This window comes from Sus scrofa, chromosome 14 (assembly GCF_054392235.1).
Source record: "Sus scrofa isolate SSC_HxYL_T2T_F1_AM1 chromosome 14, Sscrofa_HxYL_maternal_Yorkshire_Landrace_v2.0, whole genome shotgun sequence".
Classification (NCBI taxonomy): domain Eukaryota; kingdom Metazoa; phylum Chordata; class Mammalia; order Artiodactyla; family Suidae; genus Sus; species Sus scrofa.
Window position 1 is genome coordinate 37664490 of NC_139396.1, and position 22205 is coordinate 37686694.

Below are 22205 nucleotides of genomic sequence, written 5' to 3' on the forward strand. Positions count from 1 at the left end.
TGTATAAGGGCTTTGTTGGAACTCTGACTGTGCAACTGAGTACAAAGAGCATTCCAGCCATTATGTTTAAACTTAATCTTAGAGTCCTGTTTCAGACCTTTTCTCTTCTTATATGAAAACCTTTCCCTGTTAAATACTTATTTTCTGTGTTTGTTATGAGGATTAAATGAGAAAATCTAAAAAAGTGATTGTCATAGTGCCAGATACGTAGTAAGTACAAGATACATATTGGCTATTATTATTATTGGGAATTTCCTTTGTGGCTCATCAGGTTAAGAACCTGACTAGTATTCATAAGGATGCGGGTTCAATCCCTGGCCTTGCTCAGTGGAATAAGGATCCAGTGGAGGCTTGCAGCTGCAGCTCCAGTTTGACCCCCACCCAGGGGAACTTCTTATACTTTTTTTTTAGGGTTGTACCTTTGGCATATGGAAGTTCCCCAGGCTAGAGGTCGAATCAGAGCTACAGCTGCCAACCTACACCACAGCCGCAGCAACTCATGATCCAAGCCACATCTGTGACCTACACCACAGCTCATGGCAATGCCAAATCCTTAACCCACTGAGCGAGGCCAGGGATGGAAACCACATCCTCATGGATACTAGTCAGATTCCTTTCCGGGGCACCTAGCCTGGGAACTTCTCTAAGCCACAGGTGTGGTCCTAAAAAAAAAAAAGAAAAGGAAAGAAAAAAGAAAAAAAATTATCATTAACCATTCTATAGTCAGATGATGCTGATGACATATTTCTCTACAATTCAGACCTCCTCTAGAAGTACTAGGCCTGAATATCCAACTCTTACTAGAGGCATTTCTATGTCCTTAGTAGATATTCTTAAATTTTTAAAATTCATCATTCTCAAAATGGAATGTATTTCTAGTTCCTCTCACACACTCTGTTTTCCTAGTCTCTGAATGACATCACCATCAGACAGAAGCTAGGTCAGTAACTTGGCAACAGTCCCCAGGTCCTCCTAAATATCTTTCTAATCCACCCTCTCTTCTCCTGCCTTCGTAATGACAGGTACTGGGTTCACCTGCATTGCCAGCATTTCTCCTGTGGCAGCTGTGCTCTCAGTGTCTGTCTTCACAGAGCCAGAGCCATCTTTATACAATGCAGTTTGATCGTGTCGTTTTCTTGCTCTAAATCTTTTATTTTCTCCCTGTAGACATCAGGAAAACCCACACTGAACAGGTAATGCTCCTTACATAACATCTTTCTCACCTTTACACATGCTGAACCTGGCTCTGCTGAACTGTGTTGAACACCCGAATTTCTTCTGCCTTCATGTTTGTCTGCATGTGTTGTGTCTCTACATGTGTTGTCTCTCTGCTTGGTGCACACCTCCCTTTTTCTCCATAAGGTAGAGGTCATTCTACTTGCTCTTCACGATTCAGCCTAGGGTCTTCTCTTTTTTGAAGCCTTCACTAAGCCACCAGCTGATTATGGACTTTATATCTATAGGATTGTAATTTCTCTCTTTTCCAATAGGTGTAAGTTCCCAAGGGCAGTAGAATACATCTTCAATCTTTGTGGCCACAGTGTTTTAGTGCCTGGCATGCAGTGGGTGTCTGTTGCTTGTTTGTTGAATATGAGAATGGCCCAGAATTAGAATGAATGCTTTTGGTTTTATAGCTTATCATCATGATTTGGGAAAAGTTATTTTTTTCCTGCTGCAGTTTTTTTCACCTGTAAAATAGGGACTAAAGATGCCCCCTAATGTTATGAAGATTAAATGAAAAGTGAATGTAAAAGTTTCCTGTAAACCATATAGTACTGAGCATGAGTCTTTATTATCATAAATGCAAGCCCACATGCACATAATATGTGCTTATGATATGCATCCATGTGTCTGTTGGTACACTTTCTAGATATACCTCTTTAGATTCCCCCCTTTAACAGGTATGCTGATATAGGGTGGATAGATAATTACTTTCACTAACTGGCCCTGGTTCTAGATAAAGCAGCTTAGTAGCAGTGTCCTGCAGTTAGCACTCCTCTGTGAATTCATTACATCCATACACACAAATACAAACTTAGTGCAAATTTATGGCACACTGAGCGGGTATTAGAGTCCATGACCATCTTTACTATGACTGAAATTATACTTTTCTACTAAAGGGGTAAGGTTGAAAGCACTTCCTTGCCAGGCTTTCATTTTATTTTCACATTGGTCACTTGGAGAAGTTACTGAAGGTGTGGCTTTTCCCATTTTGCTTGTGAGCAAACTGAGGCATATGCGATCCATTTAACCATCTTCCACTGCTGCAGTGGAGATCCCTCACTTCTGTCTTTATTTTCCTACGAGTTGGTGTTGGAAATTTGAATAGGATAGGTGATTGGTAAAACTGGCTAGATCAAGGCAGAAACCAACTGGCGCTTATTTATAATGCTTTTGAATTGCCACAGTCATGTCTGCACTTGGGCCTGACCTAAACGTGGAATCCCAATCCAAGCTCCTAACATCAGTAGTGGGGGAAATTCCTGGTTTTTCGATTCCTGGGAGGGTAATTGCCTCTCCTTCTGCAGCTCAGGGTTGCCAGCTGCCCAGCTGCCCCTGGGCTTTGAAGTAGAAGGCGCTGGGGGCTTCCTTCCCTGTGTGAGGTCTGTGGGGAGTTGGGGGGAAGGACGGCAAGGCCCCTTTTCCCCCTCTTCAACCTCTCACCTCTTGTTCTGCTTTAAAAGCCAGGTGGTGCCAGCCCTCAAGCTGTGCCCAAGCCAAGCCTTGCCCCAGGTCATCCAGTCCTCATTGGGCACAGAGCTGGGAGGCAGGGTGCGGCTGCGCTGGCACCCCCTCCCTGCTCTCTGTGCCCTTCCCCGCTGGAGGTGGCGGTTCTTCTCTCCCTGTGCACCCCTTGTGGGATGATGGCCGGTCTAAAGGAAAAGAGGTATCCTGTGTGCCACATGGAGCTTTGGGGAATGGAAATAATTAAAGCTATGAGGCTTCCTGGCTCTTCACAGTGTTTATGGTGGGTTTCGATTTGGGGAAGGAGAGCAAGGAGCAGGGCAGGCGGGTTCCAGTCTTGCAGCATCCTTTATCTGTCTGTCTGCGATGCAGATGATGTGTGGCCCTCCATGTGCGTGGTTCGGGACAGGAGCGGGTTGTGCGTGTTGTGTGTGGGCCTGCCTGTGCCTGAGTGACAGAGTAGGTCCAGGTCCTAAAGAGGCAGAAACTGTCCAGCCGTAAAAGGAGGGCTTTGAGCTTCTCTCTCATGACAGCTGAGGGTCTGAATCTATTAGAGAAGGCACACATTTCAGCTTTCAAGCCCCATTTTTTTATCCTTGAAATATTTCCTGTCTTTGAACTACCGTTATTTAACACGGGAAAGAGAGAAACTCCATTATGCGATTATATTGATTTACTTGATTTAAACCAAACCAAACATCTTGAACAAAAATATTTGTTGAAACTTAGAAAATAAGTACTTATCTGGTAATGAAAATTTAGCTATCCACATGTGCTGCTGTTTCAAATCATCACCAAATTTGAAGTTAAGATGAATCCAATACAATAAAAATAATTTTTCGTATTCATTGGAATACTAGGAGCAGAGTTGGTATGAATGGCCCATAGCAGTTTTAGGATTTTAATTGAAATGACAGTAACACACATAAAAACACATAGAGTTCTTAGCAATGCTGGTCATGATGGCAGTATGCTATTCATGCTGCTTTTTCTGTGATGCCAGTGGTGTGTCATAGTGTAGACTTTAGAGATTTTTGTACCACAATTTGCCAACCATTAGTAAATCATGAAATCAATATTGTGGGATTTGACTAGAATTTTTTTCTTTCTTTTTGTATTTTTTTTAAGGCCACACGTGTGGCATATAGAAGTTCCTGGGTCTAATTTGATTTGCTGCTGTGGGCTTGTGCCACAGCCACAGCAGTGCCAGATCCTTAACCCACTGAGCGAGACCAGGGGTCAAACCCATATTCTCACAGACACTCTGTCGAGCTCATAACCCACTGAGCCACAACGTGAACTCCTTGCTTAGCATTTTTATGATATTGGTTTTTTTGCCTTTTAGGGCCACACCCTTGGCATATGGAAGTTCCCAGGCTAGGGGTCGAATTGGAGCTGTAGCTGCTGGCCTACTCCACAGTCACAGCAACACCAGATCCAAGCCGTGTCTGCGACCTACACCACAGCTCATGGCAATGCTGGATCCTTAACCCACTGAGTGGGGTCAGGGATAGAACCTGCGTTCTCATGGATGCTAGTCGGGTTCATTACCAATGAGCCACAACAGGAACTCCTTGACTGGCATTTTTAAAGTGGAATGAAAAAGAATGGAAAATGTTAGAAGGAGGATAAGGATATTCTTTCACAAAACTTTTTTCCCACATACATATATAGGTGTACTGAATCAGTGCAAACTAATATTTCATATCATGGATTACAGTTAAAGTTTGAAAGCTGTGGTTGTAGAAAAACTCATGTTTTTCCAACAAGGTTTCCATTAGTGTTGTGTTCTTGGGGTGTAGGGTACAGGGTTGAGGCTTCTACTGCCGCCTCTTTCTCTGCTCTGAGCTCAGTGCTATGTACCCCCTTGTGTATCAGGTCCCCTTGCAGGCCTGACACTGAGCATGACCCTCAGTGAGAAGGAGATCAGGAGGTGGGTATTCAGTTTTTAAAATCTCAACACAGTGGGTTCTTTTCTGGATATGAAAGTTATACTTGATAAGATATTACATCAGCCCTAAGGCCCCAGGGAAAAGATTGGCACAGAAGAATGACATGGAGCCCCGGGCCTCAGAGAGGAATGTGGCAATGGGGAGATGGGAACAGGACTTCTGCAGCAAAGCCCAATAAGACACTTGCTTATTCAGCCTGGGTATGGGAAGGGGAGGGGCCGCTGGTGTCAAGTTTTGGAGAGAGGAATTGTTGTCTTATCTTAGCAGGGACAGGTAGAATAGTCTTAGAGTAATTTTGGAGCTCAGGGATTGTCACTAGGAATGAGGAATGCTTCTGTCCCTCCTCCCCAGTGTCTAAGGGAAGCAGATATTACAGGAGCTTGATTAAACTATTTTTTGGAGGGCAGGTCTTTTTTTGTTAAGAGGTTCCTGTTTCCTGGTAAAAAATCCCGGCCTCAGGAATGTCAACCAGGCCCCTCTTTTTTCCACACCAGATACTAGGATTGGTTACCTGAGCCAGACACAGATTGGTGTGGCCTTTCTTCTCTCTACCCCTGAAAACATGCTGGTCATGGCTTTGACCCCATCCCATGTGGTCAACCAGAAGGAAAGGAGATACAGATTTGGACTTGGGGGTGATGGACTAGCCCAGGCTCCATCTTAGCTTGACTGGAGCTCTGCCGAGGTATGTGGCGTGTTCATCCCTAGTTATCAAGTGGCCATTGTTTCTACTTTCTCTTGTTCCAAAAATGTGTAATTCCTGACAGCAGGAGTTCTCAAATTTTGGGGTGCTGGAGAAACAGCTGGAGGGCTTTTTAAGCTACAGATTGCTGGACTCCACCCCCTTTGAGGGACTTAGTCTGGGGTATGTTTCTAACATACCCAACACCAGGGCAAGGTGAAAGGCCTCCTGAGATCTTGGCCTTAATACCACCTTAATTCCATGAATCCTGCCCCACATTCCCAATCCAGCCCCCTAACACTCAAAGCTGCCTGGGGATTGGATCTGGAGGAGAGTGACTCAGGCACTAAAACCAGCTCTGAGTAGTTAGTATTGGAACTCTCCATCCCGAGAGGACTCAGGAAAGTAGGGTTCTGGGGCACCTTACTCGTGGCAGGCCACTAAGGACTGTGGTTGACTGTCCCCAGAGGAGAGCCATGCTGCTCTCTATAGCACTCCTTGTCCTGTGAGGCCCAGGGGTACAAGAACTAGAATTCTCATCTTGGTTCTGGTAACAAAATGCAGTGTGCAGTCCCGTAGGATTTGAAAGGCAGAAAAGAGATGTGCACCTCAACTGTAGAGGTGCACAAGAGGGCTCAGGAAGGGGTGAGGGCAGCGGCCACGTTCCATGCTACCTAGTCCCCAGCTGTGAGGGTGTGGGGCTCTCATGGCTACTGTTCCTCCAGTCCTTCCACTTGACAGCTTGTCTTAAACCCCCTGAGCTTGAAAGATCTGGAGTGTTTTCTGTTTCTTGTATTGAACCCTGACAGACATAGGGAGAGGCTGTTTATTTATTTATTTATTTGCTTTTTTTTTTTTTAAGAGCCACACCCCCAGCATATGGAAGTTTCCAGGCTAGGGGTCCAATTGCAGTTGTAGCTGCCAGCCTAGGCCCACAGCCACAGCAACATGGGATCCAAGCCACGTCTGCAACCTACACCACAGCTCACGGCAACACTGGATCCTTGACCCACTCTGCGAGGCTAGGGATCAAACCTGCATCCTCATGGATCCTAGTCCGGTTCGTTAACTGCTGAGCCACAAAGGGAACTCCAGGAGAGGCTGTTGAGTGGTGTCCGAGGTTGGGGTAGTGTGTGCATGGAGCCTCATAGACCCTGTAGCCCATGAGATGGTCGTCCTTGGCTGGGGACATTTGGGGGTGAGGAGATGGGTCCAGGAGAGCTTGCCCACTGCCCAGAAAATCCTGAGGCTGGGGGATGCCCTCAGCTTGTTCTGCCTCTCTCACCACAAAGCCTCATTTCCACAGCTTCCCTTTCTGGTTTCTGCAGCAAAGCAGGGTAAAAACATCAATTTGGGAGAGAGTTCAGGCACACTTTTTCGCTAGGGCTCCATGCCTGGCTCTTTTGCCCATTTTGATTCTTGATTGAATGTCATCCTGTCCTGTGTTCTAATTTCTGGACATTAACACTTGAGTGAAATTTATCCCCCAGTTAAGGGAAAATAGTTTTCAGTTTCCAGCGCAAGGCTAAGAGACTCGAGCAGTTTGGTCTGGGTCAGTGTGCATGGAGAGCTGGACAGACACTGCAGATCCCAGCCATAGCAGGGACATTGGGGCCATTTCCTCTGTCCACCTTGCTGCCTAAGCCCCCTCTTACTGCCCCGAACCTGCTGACATTATCCCAGAGCTGATTCTTTGGCTCAGCAATTCTTCCTGAGGAGAGGCAAGGCTGACTATGTCACTTACTAATTTTTGTCCAGAAGGACTTGATTGCTCTGGGAACTGCCTCATTACTTTCGGGCATGGTACCCCTCCCTGCAGGAGGAGACATCCCTACTCTGCAGCACTTAGATGTGACCATGTGATCTGGTTCTGGCCAGTGAAGTGGGAGTTGAAATGACTGCCCTTGGTTTGTACTTGCTCTTTAGTCCCTCTCACTGCACGTCAGCAATGATGCAGATAAAGGCAGCTCCCCAGCCTGGGCCCCAAAGAAACATGATGCAGAGCCCAGCTATAGGAACTCAGGAGGGACATGGTGCCAAAACATTTTAAACATATGAATTCTATATTAATTTACTTCTGTGAAGTGGTTGGGATTTTAGAAACCTAAAGATTGCACCTCTCATCCCAGCCAGGGTTCTGTCCAAAAAGGCTGATGGTTCTTCCAAACTCATCGGTCTGATTGGTCAGAAAGGGGAGCAGGGAGTTTCTCCAAAGGCAGTCCTGTCCCCAGAATACTTTAGGGGAGGGGAATACAAGATGTTTCCAAAGGGATTTCGTAACTGTAGAATTATATCACTCCCTGAATCTGAAAGAATTCACCAGAAATAGAAATATTAGGAGAGGCCATAAAAATGTTAATTCTTGTCTCATTTTCATTCTTGCATATTTGAAAGCCTACGGAGACCATTCAAGTGACAGATCAAGGCATTAAATAAAACTTTAAATGACAGTAATCCTAACCGATAGAGCAGCAACTCCGTAGTAGATGGACTCTGGCCCAAACTTTTAACAGGACAGACTTTCTGCCAAGACGTCCCTGGCTCAGAGGGCCTGGCTGCTCATTAATTGGCGGCCTGTGGCTCCCAGTACAGTGCTCTGTTCTGGTTGCCGAGCCTCAGGGAAATGGGATTGTTTTGAAACCTGGTGCTCTTAATGAAGCAGTTCCTGGCTCCAAAATGTGCGGAAAAATACCTAAAAGTGTGAAGAAAAACTGATTTATTGAAAAATCAGTGACCTTTCCAGGGTTGATTTTTAAATAGTAGATTCGTTTTTTTTGACACTTTGGTAAATGATTCAATAAAACATAACAAGGTCAAAGAAATTACCCACTGTGTTTCGTGTCCTGCAGCCTGAAATAGCTGAAATTGCTCACAAATAAGCATCATTATTAGTGAAAATTTTGTTGCAAAATTTTGCATGGACTGTTTTGGAGTGTCAGACTTCTAGGCGCTATCATAGAATTGGCAAGGTTCAAGGGATCTTTAGTGACTTAATAACATTTTTCTTTATTGTCTCCATAATCACCTGCTTTATGAACTGTGGCTAGAGCAGATGTTGCAACTGGTAATTTTCTTAGAACTCAAATGCATTTATATTTTTCCATCTTTTGATTTCCATCATTTCTGGGAATTGTTAGTGATGGAATAAAAAGAGAATACATTATAAGCAATTCAAAACACTAAAAACAAAATTCCTTGGACCTTTTACAGATACCACACATGCAAATAAATGTGGCTTTGCATTCCAATGGCATTCGAGTGGGGATTACATTTTCCTCATTAACCTCTTTCTTAACCAAACAGTATTGTTTTTCAAGCCTGTTTTATCGAAATCAAGTTTGACATTTTAAATTAATTCACACTGACTCAGTTCCAGTGAAGAGGTAGAATGTCTTTTTTTGATCGTAGTCATTTGTGCAATCCTGGTTGAATTGTACCAAAGTAGGAATGATTCCTGGTTCAGGATGAAATCAGGAGATTGATTGTATTGCTTGCAAAACCAAAACATTAAGGTACTAGTATGTTTTTTCCTGTCCAACTAAGGAAAGAGGTGGAAAAAGCAATCATTAATCCACACCTGAGATCTGAAGTGCTTAGTTTCCAATGGCAAACTATTTATAAAATAAATACACTTACTTCTCATTGAAGGAACACCCAATCTGTCCTCAATTGGTCATAAACAATAATTCCTCTGCTAATATGTGGGCCTTAATTTGATGCAATGGGAGTCTGCTCTTTTCTCCAGGAAAGTCAACAGAATTGTTGAGAAAGACTGCACAATTTCAGCAAGAGTGAAAATGTAACTTGATTTTATTAAAATGATTTTTATTTTTTCCATCATAGCTGGTTTACAGTGTTCTTCTGCCAGTTTTCTACTGTACAGCAAGGTGACCCAGTCACACATACATATATACATTCTTTTTTTCACATTATCATGCTACATCATAATTGACTAGACATAGTTCCCAGTACTATACAGCAAGATTGATTTTATTTTATGCATGTTTCTGCAGTTCTTGCCCTGATACAGAACAAAAGTATACATCATTTTCAGTGTTGATATTTGGCAGCAGTAGGTGAAATATTTGTCTGTATTTAGGTATGTCTATCTAAGTAAAATGAAAGATGTTAAAATAACTGGTGATCTGAATTACGTCCACCAGTTTGAGGAACCCCTGTGTGTAGCAATTTTCTTCACTCTGCTGTTAGCTCTGTCTTGTTCTGTCAAGCTGTGATTTTCATCCCACCATCCTCTCATGCATTGTTTTCAACTCCTGTAATCCTAGCTCAAGATGGCATGAGTTAGAGTTGGCGAGAGAAGTGACACTAGTTTCCTTAGTGTTCACGGTTTCAAAACACATCCTTTCATGTTATTTGACATCATTTTCTACATGTGCTTTCTTTAGAAAGTGGAAAAATACATTCTTGAGAGTTTGTCAGATGATACCATATTCCAAAATGTTTGCAAAACTGAATTATTGACAAAATGCATATGATTCCAAAAGAGCCTGATTGATTGAAAGCAGTTGCAGTATTTCAGCATGAGAATGTTGTTCATCCTTTCTGTGTCTTTCTGTTTTTAGAGCATACCTCTGGACTTCTGCTGTCTGCAGATAGCAGTTTCTACAAAGCGAACTTGGAACAGATGAGAGTTAGTTTTAGAATACTACACCTTCTATTCCTTGAGTAAGCATTCAGGAAATTGCATCCCCATGTTCTCCCATGGTCTTCTCCAGTTTGTAGGAGGCTGAATTCCCCCACATGCCTGTAGTGTCTGACACCACCTACCAAATGGCGTAATCATGCTTGTGCATGCTCAGCATGTGCTGTGGTTACCAAGATGCAGCCGTGTCCTCAGTAGATCCTTTGAACAGATGATCGTGCAGAATTGATTTGCCGTTCCTGCCTCAGTGTCCAAGCTTAGCTGACACTTAGCCTATCTCTGAGAATGACATCAGACTCAATTCTGCTACTAACTGGAAACAAGGCCATTTCCATTGTGAAAGGAGAATAATTGCCTCATGGAAAATTTCATTTGAATACTTGGTGATAATAATTAATGATTGGAATTTAGAAACTTTTTTTTTTTTGGTCTTTTCTAGGGCCGCACCCACGGCATATGGAGGTTCCCAGGCTAGGGGTCTAATTGGAACTGTAGCTGCCAAGCCTATGCCAGATCCACAGCAATGCAGGATCTGAGCCGCGTCTGTGACCTGCACCACAGCTCATGGCAATGCTGGATCCTTAACCCACTGAGCAAGGCCAGGGATCGAACCTCATGGTTCCTAGTCAGATTTGTTAACCACTGAGCCACGACGGGAACTCCTGGAATTTAGAAACATTTTTAAAGCCCAAATATGTGTGTATGGTGAGAGAGAATTTTTAAAAAATATAATGTATTTGACATCTCAGTTGCCTTTTGACTGACACATAGTTAGCATCCTGAAAATTGACCAAAGAAGGAGAAAAAAAATTTGTTTTATTTTTTCATTTTCAATACACTTCCTTTGTCAAATTACTCTGTTAGCTAATAAGGAAAACCATCAAGAGCAATGTTGTTTGTCTTTATTTGAAATGTCAGAAAAGCTATTGTCCCCACTTGTCGTCTGAACTTTTTGAAGGACTTTTGGTGTCTAGCTTCATTTTATTTAAAGATGTTAGAGCTGTTTTGAGATTCATATCAACAATCAGAAAGTAATATCATGGTTCTGGTTGTCGTTATCCTGTTTAGACATGCTAGAACTAGATTGCCTGTGTAGAACTTAATGGATTAGAGAAGAGAAACATTTGAACTCTTAATGATGGGAGCTTCAACTATCTAGGCATCTGCCAGATGTCTTATTTTCTAAACTCAGGACATCTGATTAATTCATGATTTGCCTCAGTTAGTGTTCTCATCCCTGGCTGCACAGTAGAATTATCTCAAAATTTAAAATAAAAAATGGAGGAGTTCCCTGGTGGCTCAGCAGGTTAAGGATCTGGTGGTGTTACTGCTGTGGTTTAGGTTGCTGCTGTGGTGCAGGTTTCATCCTTGGCTCAGGAATCCCTACATGCTGTGGGCTTAGCCAAAAAGAAAATGGATAGGTGGGTTCCACCCATTCTAATTAAAACAGAATCTCTCAGAGTAGGCGCCAGACCTTGCTTTATTTGATTTTATTTTTTAAGTGCCCCTAACCCCAAATGATTCAAATGTGCAGCCAGGTTGAGAATCCTAACCACATGATAATTTTATCTTTCAGAGGGAGAGGAAGTGATGAAGAGGATTAACACCCTGCTTCTAATTCTGGCCAACTCAGAGGCCCTGCATGGAAAATCAGAAGTGACTGGAATCCTGGAAGAGGGCCACCTGGCCATCAGAAAATTCCAGAGGGATGTGGTCACTGCCAGACACACACTTGGTTAGTTTGAGTTTAAAATATCTCAGGAAATTATATAAGCCTTACTTTGACCCTCTGGTCTTAGATTCCAAAAAGAAGCAGGGGAGAGTCCTCAAAATGAAATTCTGATGCTACGATTATAAATGGTCCAAAGCCAGAGGTGGTGGTGGGGGGCAGCAGCGAGAAGAAAAGGGAAAGGAGGTAGCCAAAAAGCTTTAGTGTCTTTGTGCAGGAAGCTGTCTGTTGAGATCAGATATATTTTTAAGTGGTGTATATGAAATGTGAAATGATCTAGAAAAAAAAGCATGGATACAGAAAAATCTGCCAAGAACATGTGGGAAAAGAGAGGCTATATCCAGAAGGAGGCTGACATTCTTGACGATGAAAAGGGCTGTTTGAAGCAAAAGCCAGTGTAGACTCCATCAGGACTGGGATGACCTTCATTGATGTTATGTCAGCAGTAAAGATACAAGGTGGCCTCACCCTCAGACTCTGTTTTATACCTTAGAAAGGAGGGAACAGAGTTTGATAAGGATTGAAGAATAAGATCACTTAGGAACAAATGCTGACTTAAATAAGTCCTAACACTGATCTAGAAAAAACAAACCAGAATATTAGAATTTTCAGATGAAGTCGCCTTAATGTTTAAAAATAGGAAGAATAGGAGTTCCCGTCGTGGCTCAGTGGTTAACCACTCTGACTAGGAACCATGAGGTTGCAGGTTCGATCCCAGGCCTCGCTCAGTGGGTTAAGGATCCAGCATTGCTGTGAGCTGTAGTGTAGGTCACAGACGCGGCTGGGATCCTGCATTACTGTGGCTCTAGCGTAGGCTGATTAGATAGGCTGATTAGATCCCTAGCCTGGGAACCTCCATATGCCTCGGGTGCGGCTCTAGAAAAGACAAAAATAAATAAATAAATGAAATATATCAAAAACAAAAGAAAGAAAAAAAAAATAGGAAGAATATAAGATGTGCCTGAGGACTGTTTCACTTTTTTTTTCCCAAGGAGAAAGTAGAAAACGTTTTTGAACTGTAGCCTCAAAGACCTGATTCTTCAGTTCAAAAATTCTAGAACTTAAAATGCAGTTTGATGGAGTTCCCACTGTGGCACAGCAGAAATAAATCTGATTAGCATCCATGAGGATGCGGGTTCGATCCCTAGTCTCCCTCAGTGGGTTGGGAATCCCACATCGTTGTGGCTGTGCTATAGGCTAGCAGCTGTAGCTCCGATTGGACCCCTAGCCTGGGAACCTCCATATGCCACAAGTGAAGCCCTAAAAATAAAAAATAATTTTGGAGGGGCATATTTTAAAGTCCAAAGACACCACAGACTGTTTAGTATATAGACATGGAAGAGTGGGCTTTCACACAGGTTCCATAAGTCCCTGGGCTGTTTTCATTATACCCAATTGATAATCACCTTATTATTACCAGAGATGGATTTTAGCAATTTTAGAAGTCAACATTTGACTATCAAATCTGGACAACAATTTAACTCCTGTATACAGCAAAATATAAATATTTAATTAGTGTATTCTATATACATCCAAATAGGAAAGTAGACTAGTTAAAATAGATGTGAGAATTATTTATTAATTTGCACATTGGCACAACTATTTACAAATTATGTGCAATTCCCTATGTCTGGCTCTTCTTTTTTTTTAGGGCCGCACCTGTGGCATATGGAGGTTCCCAGGCTAGGGGTCTAATCAGAGCTATAGCCGCCAGCCTGCGCCAGAGCCACAGCAATGTGGGATCCGAGCCATGTCTGCAACCTACACCACAGCTCAGGGCAACACCAGATCCTTAACCCACTCTGCAATTGAACCTGCAGCCTCATGGTTCCTAGTCGGATTTGTTAATCACTGTGCCACAATGGGAACTCCAAGATTGTTCTCACTTTTAAACCATATAGTTAAAATGCATTCATAAGGACAGTGCATTATCAGTTGTATTGATTTTAACTTACATTAAAAACCAGATACTGTTACCAGTTCAAGATTTTGTTTTTTTTCTCATAAGATAGAGACAACTAAAGGAAAGTTGATGTAGTTTACTGCTTTTTTGTTGCCAGTAGATGGTTTTTTATCTGAAGGCTACATACAGGTTCTCCTTAATTTTTTGTTAATTATTAGTATTTTACCTATTCATTTATTTTATTTCTTTGTAAATTTGGCAGTTTGATCTGGTCCAAATGGAGAGAAACTAACTAGTTTTGAAGCATCCAATTTTCAGAAGTTATTGACTAATAAAGGTAAGATTTTTAAAAAACTTTTTATCATGAAGATGTTCAAATGTTAAGAGAAATAGGGGAAAAAAAGCAGTGAATACCTGTAATCATGAATACCTTTAATTCATAATTGTTATCATTTTACCATCTTTGCTTCATCTTTGTTGTTGGACCATTTTAAAGTCAGTCATCCCCCCAAGCACCCCTAAAAATGAGAATATCCTCCTATATAACCCACTTAACAAATTAATTCTATAGTGTCATGTAACACCCAGTCCATATTCGAGTAACCTTGGTTTTACAGATTTTTTTCCAATTTATTTTTTTAATGGCCGTACCCACAGAGTATGGAAGTTCCAGGCCAGGGATTGAATCCAACCTGTAGCTGCGGCAACACTGGATCCTAGTGCATCAGGCAAAGGATTGAACCCACACCTCTACAGCCACCTGAGACACTGCAGTCAGATTCTTAACCTACCGTGCCACAGTGGGAACTCCTTTTTTTTTTTTTTTTCCAATTTAGAATCCAGTTGAGGAGCATATGTTACAGTTATTATGTCTTCAGTCTCTTTTGATCCAAAATAGCACACACACACCCACACACCCTGTTTTCTCATACTATTGGCTTTTTGAAGAGGCCACACTAGTTGTCTTATAGATTGCCCTAATTCTGGACTTTTTTGATTGTTTCTTCATGGTGGTTTAATTTACTCCTTCATCTTCTGTGACTTGTAGATCAAGAGCCTTGATGAAATTCAGTTTACACATGTTGAAGACTATTCCATTAGTGAGACCGTCTTCTTCCTAGTGCGGGATACCAGGAGGGCATTAAGCATGGTTGCCCCACTATTAGTGATGCCAGGTTTGTTCCCTGAGTACCAGGGGTGGCAGCCCCAGTGCTCTTCACTGGTAAGATGCATTTTCCCTTGGTCAGTTAGCAAGCCATCGGTGAAGTGATAATCTGGCACTATGAAAATATCCAGTGCCTGAAAATTAGTCTTTTTTTAAAAATTCAATAATTTTATTATCTAGTTTTTTTAAAAACGTAATTCACTATGCTTTTTATTTTAATAAGCAACTATACTGTTTTTAAAAGTTTTCATCATGCTGGTATATTCAGCCTGAAATCATGAAAATAAATCCGTGTCTGTTTTAAGCCATTAGGTAATTATTCATTCTCTTGCTCCTGTCTTTGTCATTTTGGGTACCATTCTGGTTTACAGTGATTGTGCATACGGTGCTAGTGGACGGGCCATCAGTGCGTTCCCAGAGCTGTGTGCTGTAGGTCCGTTTTCTATTCATTTTATTTTATGGTTATTCCAGGCCTGTGTTCAGACATAGAGCAATAATGTAGAATGCTGTGGACGTGAATGTCGAATGTCATGAGTAGTGAAATGAGATCTGGACAGCACCCAGTGACCGAGAACCTGGGCCTTATTGTAAGTGTGTGATGGCTGCCAGACTCTGACCATAAATGAATTGAACCACACGCTGGAATTGAAACGGGGGTCCCTCGAAGTGACTTGTTTCTTTTTTTAAGAAGGAGGGAAGAGGTGAATGAAAACATACCAGTAACTAAATGTGGTGGTATAAGCCTAATTAGGAATAGAAAATCATTTCTAGAATCTGTGTCTGTTCATTTTCTTTACTTCATTTGTTTTTGTTTCGCCCTCATCTGTGATTCATTTGCCTTTCGTCATCTTCCACAATGGCTTCTGCAAGAATATCCTTCTTGAAACATACAGCATGGCTCGCACCCACTTCAAACATTGTTTAAAATCTCATTTATTATTTTGTACTGTGGTCTCACTTAAAAGCTAGCGTTACTGAGACTGCAGAGCACATACCTTTTAATTCCCAGGGTGAGAGGGGGAATGAGAGAGAGAGAAAGAGTGCACGCGTGCAAGCGAGAGGGGGAACTAAAACTGTGAGACGCTCCATAACAGACATGCCAGGAAAACAAGAGAATTCAGAAATCTTATAGGCAGCTCAAGTCTCTAGACACAAGAAAGCTGGAAATTGCTCAAACCTGGGCCCAGTAGAGTACAGAAATGTGATGAAGACCAGGACTGGTATTTTTTTCCAACAAGAGGTTACTTAAGGACCACATTCCCAGGATTACAAGGATTTGTCTGAATAGCCAAGGGAACACTTATCTGCAGTAGAATTAGTGAAATGAAGAGATGGGATTTTGTGTGAGTTGCCTGTTGCAGGAGACTATATTTAGAACTTGAAATTAACACTGGGAATAATCATATTGAATTGATATGAGCAGATGAAAGCTATATTTAGTAGGAATTATGTTTTGTTAATTAGTTTAACTTATCAGATAGTGAAATACAGGTGTCTGAGGGATCCACTAGGGTTTAGCATCATTCCGTCAAGGAAATATAAACACAAGACCACGTGGAGAACGTCTCAGGCCAAAAGCTTAATCATACTCATTCAAGTCCCTTCCTTCCTCCACACTCAAATAGTCACCTGCAGTGGAAAGCTGCTTCCATGTGGGTTGTGCTACCTGAGAAGAGGGGAGAGTCCCAGCTCTCCATGGGTTGGTGGGGGCTCCACTGAAGCGCCCCCACCCGACACAGTGCAGAAACACTTTGTGAACAAAAGAAGAAAAGCCATGATAGCAATAAATGTCGCCAATGGTGGAGATTCTTATCCAATTGAAAAGTCAGTACAGAATGTTCTGATGAAGGCCCTCATGGCTCCATAACCTTTAGAGAGCTGGAGGGAGTGTAAAGATGGCTTTTTGTATCAGGCTGAAGGTTCAGACTGCAATGCATGTAACTTTGTTATGCAACTCCATTTCTATTTCAAGCCCTCATTCAGTCCATTCCAGAGCTTTCTCTGTGTCTTGTGTCACAGGTGAATTCTGGGGAGGTTTACAGAGAGTCAAGGCATCATCTTGTTCCCCATGGTGTCTTTGTGCTCAGGAGACACCGAGTTGCCCATCAGCCTGTGCTGTCCCTGGTCATAATAAACTCAGGCCTGAGAGGTCCCCTTCAGCTCCAGCTGCCAGCCCTCAGCTCCTATGCCTCTTTCTGCTACTTCCCACCACTCTTGGCACTCAGCAGTTATTTTGCTACTCTTATGCCCACTGGGGCCTGGGGATTTTGTGAGTCTAGACTTGGGGTGGCCAAGACATAGCTCATAGCCATATTTATCCCTCTTCTGAATAATTGCCATTCTCAGGGCTGTACCAGGAAGTGAGGTCCAAGTTCCCCTATCTTAGGTCTGTGAAGGCTTTGCCCATTCCCCAAGGACAGGGAGCAGGGCCTTTCTCAGGAACCCATCACTGCCTCCCTCTCCTGTTTGCTTCCCTTGCTGTTGCTTCCATTGCAGGCTGAGGAATTTTTTTTTGGTTCTAAGGGCAGAAAGGGCTTACTTTCAAGGTCTCCTCTGCCACTGAGTGAGTTTTGTTTTGTTTTAATTGTAAAATACATGTAAAATTTATGATTTTAACCAATTTTAGGTGGCATTAAATACATTTCGATTGTTGTGCAGTCATTACCGCTATACGTTTTCAGAATGTTTTTGTCTTTACAAACTGAAACTTTGTCCCCCAAACTAACTCTCCCTTCCTCCACCCCGAGCCCCTGGGAATCACCATTTTGTCTATGTATCGGACTACTCTAAGTACCTCACACAGGTGGTATTGTACAATATTTGGCCTTTTGTGGCTGGCTTATTTCACTTAACATAATGTCTTCAGGGTTCATCTGTGTTGTAGCAGGTGTTGGAATGTCCTTCCTTTCTAAGGCAGAATAATATTCCCTGTGTGGATGGACCACGTTCTGTTGATCCATTCCTCCGATGAGGGACATGTTGATTGTTTCCGCCTTTTGGTGTCATGAATAATTCAGCTATGAACACTGTTGTACAAGTGTCTGCTTGGGTCCTTGCTTTCAGTTTTTGGAGGATATATACCCAGAGGTAGAATTGCTGGATCATATGGTAATTTTAAGTTTAATTTTTGAGCAATTGCTATATTGTTTTCTAGAGTGGCTAAATGCAATTTCTCCATATCCTTGTCTACCAGTGAGTTCTAACAGAGGTGCTCTTGTCACTTGGGGTCAGCCTTTTCTTGTTCTCTGGGACTTTCCCACTCTTGGCAGAACATTTAGCACCCCTGGCCTCGCGTGCTGTTTGCAGAAATGGAATAATATCCCCAGTTGTAACCAACACTCCCCCCACCCTACACTGGTATACAACACCTTCCACATATCCCCTAAAGGGAGAGAAGAAGCTGCATAGTTGGAACTCCTGGTCTGATGCCTGAAGTCTTTGTCTCTGGAAACTCAGAATCCCAGAAGAGGCTCTTTTTTCTCTGTTGTGCTGTCACATCCCTTCCTTGATTTAACAAGTGGAGAATGACCTACTTAAAAAAATTTTTATTATAGTTGATTTACAATGTTCTGTCAATTTCTGCTGTATAGCAAAGTAACCTGGTTATACATATATTTATTCTTTTTTTCACATTATCCTCCATCATGTTCCATCACAAGTGATTAGATATAGTTCCCTTTGTTATACAGCATGATCTCATTGCTTATCCACTCCAAATGCAATAGTTTGCTTCTACTAACCCCAAACTCCCAGACCATCCCACTCTCTCCCCCTTGGCAACCACAAGTCTGTTCTTCATGTCCATGAGTTTGTTACTTTTATGTAGATAGGTTCATTTGTGTGGTATTTTAGATTCCACATATAAGTGATATCACCTGGTATTTGTCTTTCTCTTTCTGACTTACTTCACTTAGTATGAGAGTCTCTAGTTCCATCCATGTTATTGTGAATGGCATTATTTTGTTCTTTTTTTTGTTTTTTTTATGTAATGATTTTTATTTCTTTCATTATAGGTGGTTTACAGTGTTCTGTCAATTTTCTGCTGTACAGCATGGTGACCCACTTACACATACATGTATAGATTCTTTTTTCTCACATTATCATGCTCCATCATAAGTGACTAGATATAGTTCCCAGTACTACACAGCAGGACCTCATTGCTTATCCATTCCAAAGGCAATAATCTGCATCTATTAACCCCAATATTTTGTTCTTTTTTATGTCTGAGTAGTACTCCTTTGTGTATATATATCACATCTTCTTAATCCATTCATCTGTTGGTAAACATTTAGGTTGTTTCCATGGAGAATGACCTAATTTAATTGAGAGGAAGGGATGGGGGAAGCAGGAGGGAAGAGAGTGAGATTACTATTTCAAAATACTGACTCACCACACAAGGATTTCTCATATTGTTTATTACTTTCTTCTCTAGAGTAACTACTTTGTTCGTGATCTTTATTTTCTTGTCTGATAATTTAGCTTTTCCAAAAAGGCCCTGACTTGTATACAACATGTCCTTCAAAAACACATATGAATTGTATTAATGCAATGAATGCATCTCCCTGTGTCTCTCTTTCCCTTGCATATTCTATTATGCTACTTCATTTTTGACACCAGACTGGCTGATTTTCCATACTTTGACCAATTCTGCAACACCAGCTGGGTTCCTGCAATTTAACTCGGTTCTGATACTGTCTAGCCGTAGAGAGCATCTGATCCCACAGTTTCAGGGCTCAGGCCTACAAGACAGCTCCCCCCCCCACTTCTGATGCCAGTCATAGGTCCAGGTTGTCACCTCTGCTTCTGACCATAAGTCCATAAATAAATCGGAGGTGCCCTCAACCCCCTCCTTGAGTTCAGTTAATTTGCTATAGCAGCTCACAGAACTCAGCGCAGCTGCAGAGGCACCTTCCTCACTAGCTCACCAGTTTGTCATAAATGAGAATTCAGAAACAGCCAGATATAGGGGATGAATGTGGCGAGGCCTGGGGAAAGGGTCAGGGGCTTCCATTCTTCTCAGAGGGAACCCTTCTAGGACCTCATGTGTCCCTCAACTCGGGGGCACTCCCAACACCCTCTTTTTTGGGTTTTTATGGAGGTCTCACTACATAGGCACATTTGATGAAATCACTAACTACTGGTGATTGATTTGGCTCTCTTCCCTCCCCTGAGAGTTCCAACCCTCTAATCATGAGGTTGGTCCCCTGGCAACCAGCCCCTATCCTGAGTGGTTTCCAAGTTACCTTATTAACAAAAGCTCTGCTGGGGTTGAAAGGGGCTTGCTATGGGCACTCATTTCACCTTTATGGCTCTGGGGCTATTTCAGAAACTGATGACAGAAGCCTAAAATTTAAAAGAAAAGATGCCCCTATGGCTCTTATATAAGAAATTATAAGGGTTTAGGGGCTGTGTGCCAGGAACAGTGGGGGAAGACTAGATATATATTTCTTTTTCTTTTTCTTTTTTTTAATCTTTTTAGGGCTGCACCTGAGGCATATGTAGGTTCCTAGGCTAGGGGTTGAATCGGAGCTGTAGCCACTGGCCTATGCCATAGCTATAGCAATGCCAGATCTGAACCACATCTGTGACCTACACCACAGCTCATGGCAACACTGGATCCTTAGCCCACTGAGCAAGGCCAGGGATCGAACCTGCGTCCTCATGGATGCTAGTCAAATTTGTTTCCACTGAGCCATGATGGGAACTCCTATATTTCTTATTGTAAATCATGATATCACAGAACCTCTTTCCTGAGATGTGATACTAGCCTAGTGACTCATCTGTAGCTGTAGCTTAGCCACAGGCAAGTGACCTACAGACAGCTGAGATTTGTCAAGTCTCTTGACATCTCATGACCACAGGTAATGCCAGGGCCTTTCAATGAAATGATCATTAAGTGTCATCCCTTCAAAACTGTAATTGTAGACAGTAACCAATAAATTATCATAAGAATTTGCATATCCTGCGGAGGAGCTAGATGTTCTGAAAATGTAAAGAATTTCTGATCTTGTTCCTCTTAATTTAAACTTTATGTACCTTTTCAAATTTTATTTTCCTAACTTTCTAATGTACTGCTTCCCCAAGTGGTTAAGAGCTTTGAAGTCAGAGGCCTGGCTATTTTCAAACCAAGGTATTTACTCTCTGTGTCTGCGTCCTTATCCACAATTTCTGGGTTTATATAATGGTTTGATTTCTAAAAAATGGCAACTTTAAAAAAATAAGTCTTTTTTTTCTTTTTAAAATTGAGGTGTAATTTACATATAACTTGCTTCAGGTCTACTATAGAATGATTCAGTATTTGTATACATTGGAAAATGATCACCACATAGTTAACATACATCGCATACATAGTTACAATTTTTTTTTAATTTAACTGGAGTTGATTTACAGTATTGTGTTAGTTTCAGGTGTACAGCTTCAGATTCTTTTCCATTATAGGTTATTACAAGATAGTGAATATAGTTCCCTGTACTATAGAGTAAATCCTTGTTGTTTATTTTATATATAGTGGTATGTAGAATTCTATATCCAGCAAAAATTATTCCTCAAAAGTTTGGAGAAATAAAGATTTTCTCAGACAAACAACTTACTCCGCAAGAAATGTTAAAAGAAGTTCTTTTGGGAGAAGAAATATGTTCTAGGGGCATAATCTACATAAAGGAAGGGCAGTAAGTAAGGAATAATATAAGGTAAAATCAAGTATTTTTCTTCTTTTTTTTTCTTTTTCTGTTATGGTTTATTACAGGATATTGAATATAGTTCCCTGTGCTGTAGAGTAGGATGTTGTTATTCATCCATTCTCTGTATAATAGTTTTCATCTGCTAATCTCTAACTCCCATTCTGTGCCTCCCTTACCCTCCCTTCCCCTTGGGAACCATAAGTCTGTTCTCTGTATTTCTTGAGTCTGTTCTCTGTATTTCTTTTTTTTAAATTACTCAATGAATTTATTACATTTATAGTTCTACAGTGATCATCATGATCCAATTATACAATTTCCATCCCACACCCCCTGTGCATCCCCCACGCCTAAAACTGTCTCCTTTGGAAACCGTAAGTTTTTCAAAGTCTATGAGTCAGTATCTGTTCTGCAAAGAAGCTCATTGTGTCCTTTTTTTCAGATTCCACGTGTCAGTGATAGCATTTGATGTCGATGTCTAATTGTCTGACTGACTTCACTTAACATGATAATTTCTAGGTACATCCATGTTGCTTTAGCTGCTAAATGCTGGTATTTCGTTCCTTTTAATGGCTGAGTAATATTCCATTGTGTATATGTACCACATTTTCTTTATCTACTCCTCTGCTGATGGATGTTTTAGGTTGTTTCCATGTCTTGGCTAGTGAAAATGATGCTGCAGTGAACACTGGAGTACATGTGTCTTTTCGAGTCATGGTTTTCTCTGGATAGATGCCCAGGAGTGGGAT

The 22205-nt window shown here is 41.7% G+C and overlaps 1 protein-coding gene across 36 annotated transcripts in view; it reads left to right on the forward strand.

Annotated features, from left to right (window-relative positions):
- LOC146396499 (uncharacterized) overlaps nt 1–22205 on the forward strand; it is a 134545-nt gene that overhangs the window by 19486 nt on the left and 92854 nt on the right. For 20 of the 36 annotated variants that reach the window (XR_014826532.1, XR_014826530.1, XR_014826537.1 and 17 more), the window contains 3 exons: nt 9903–10005; nt 11559–11717; nt 13877–13951. Coding sequence is in view for 8 of the 36 variants with exons in the window: in XM_084994771.1 (XP_084850897.1) it covers nt 9903–10005; nt 11559–11586 (131 nt within the window). In the remaining 28 variants the exon portion in view is untranslated. Of the gene's footprint in view, nt 1–9902; nt 10006–11558; nt 11718–13876; nt 13952–14662; nt 14790–15250; nt 15367–22205 lie in introns of those variants that run through there. The other 16 variants (XR_014826535.1, XR_014826540.1, XR_014826538.1 and 13 more) reach the window with 3 other exon arrangements.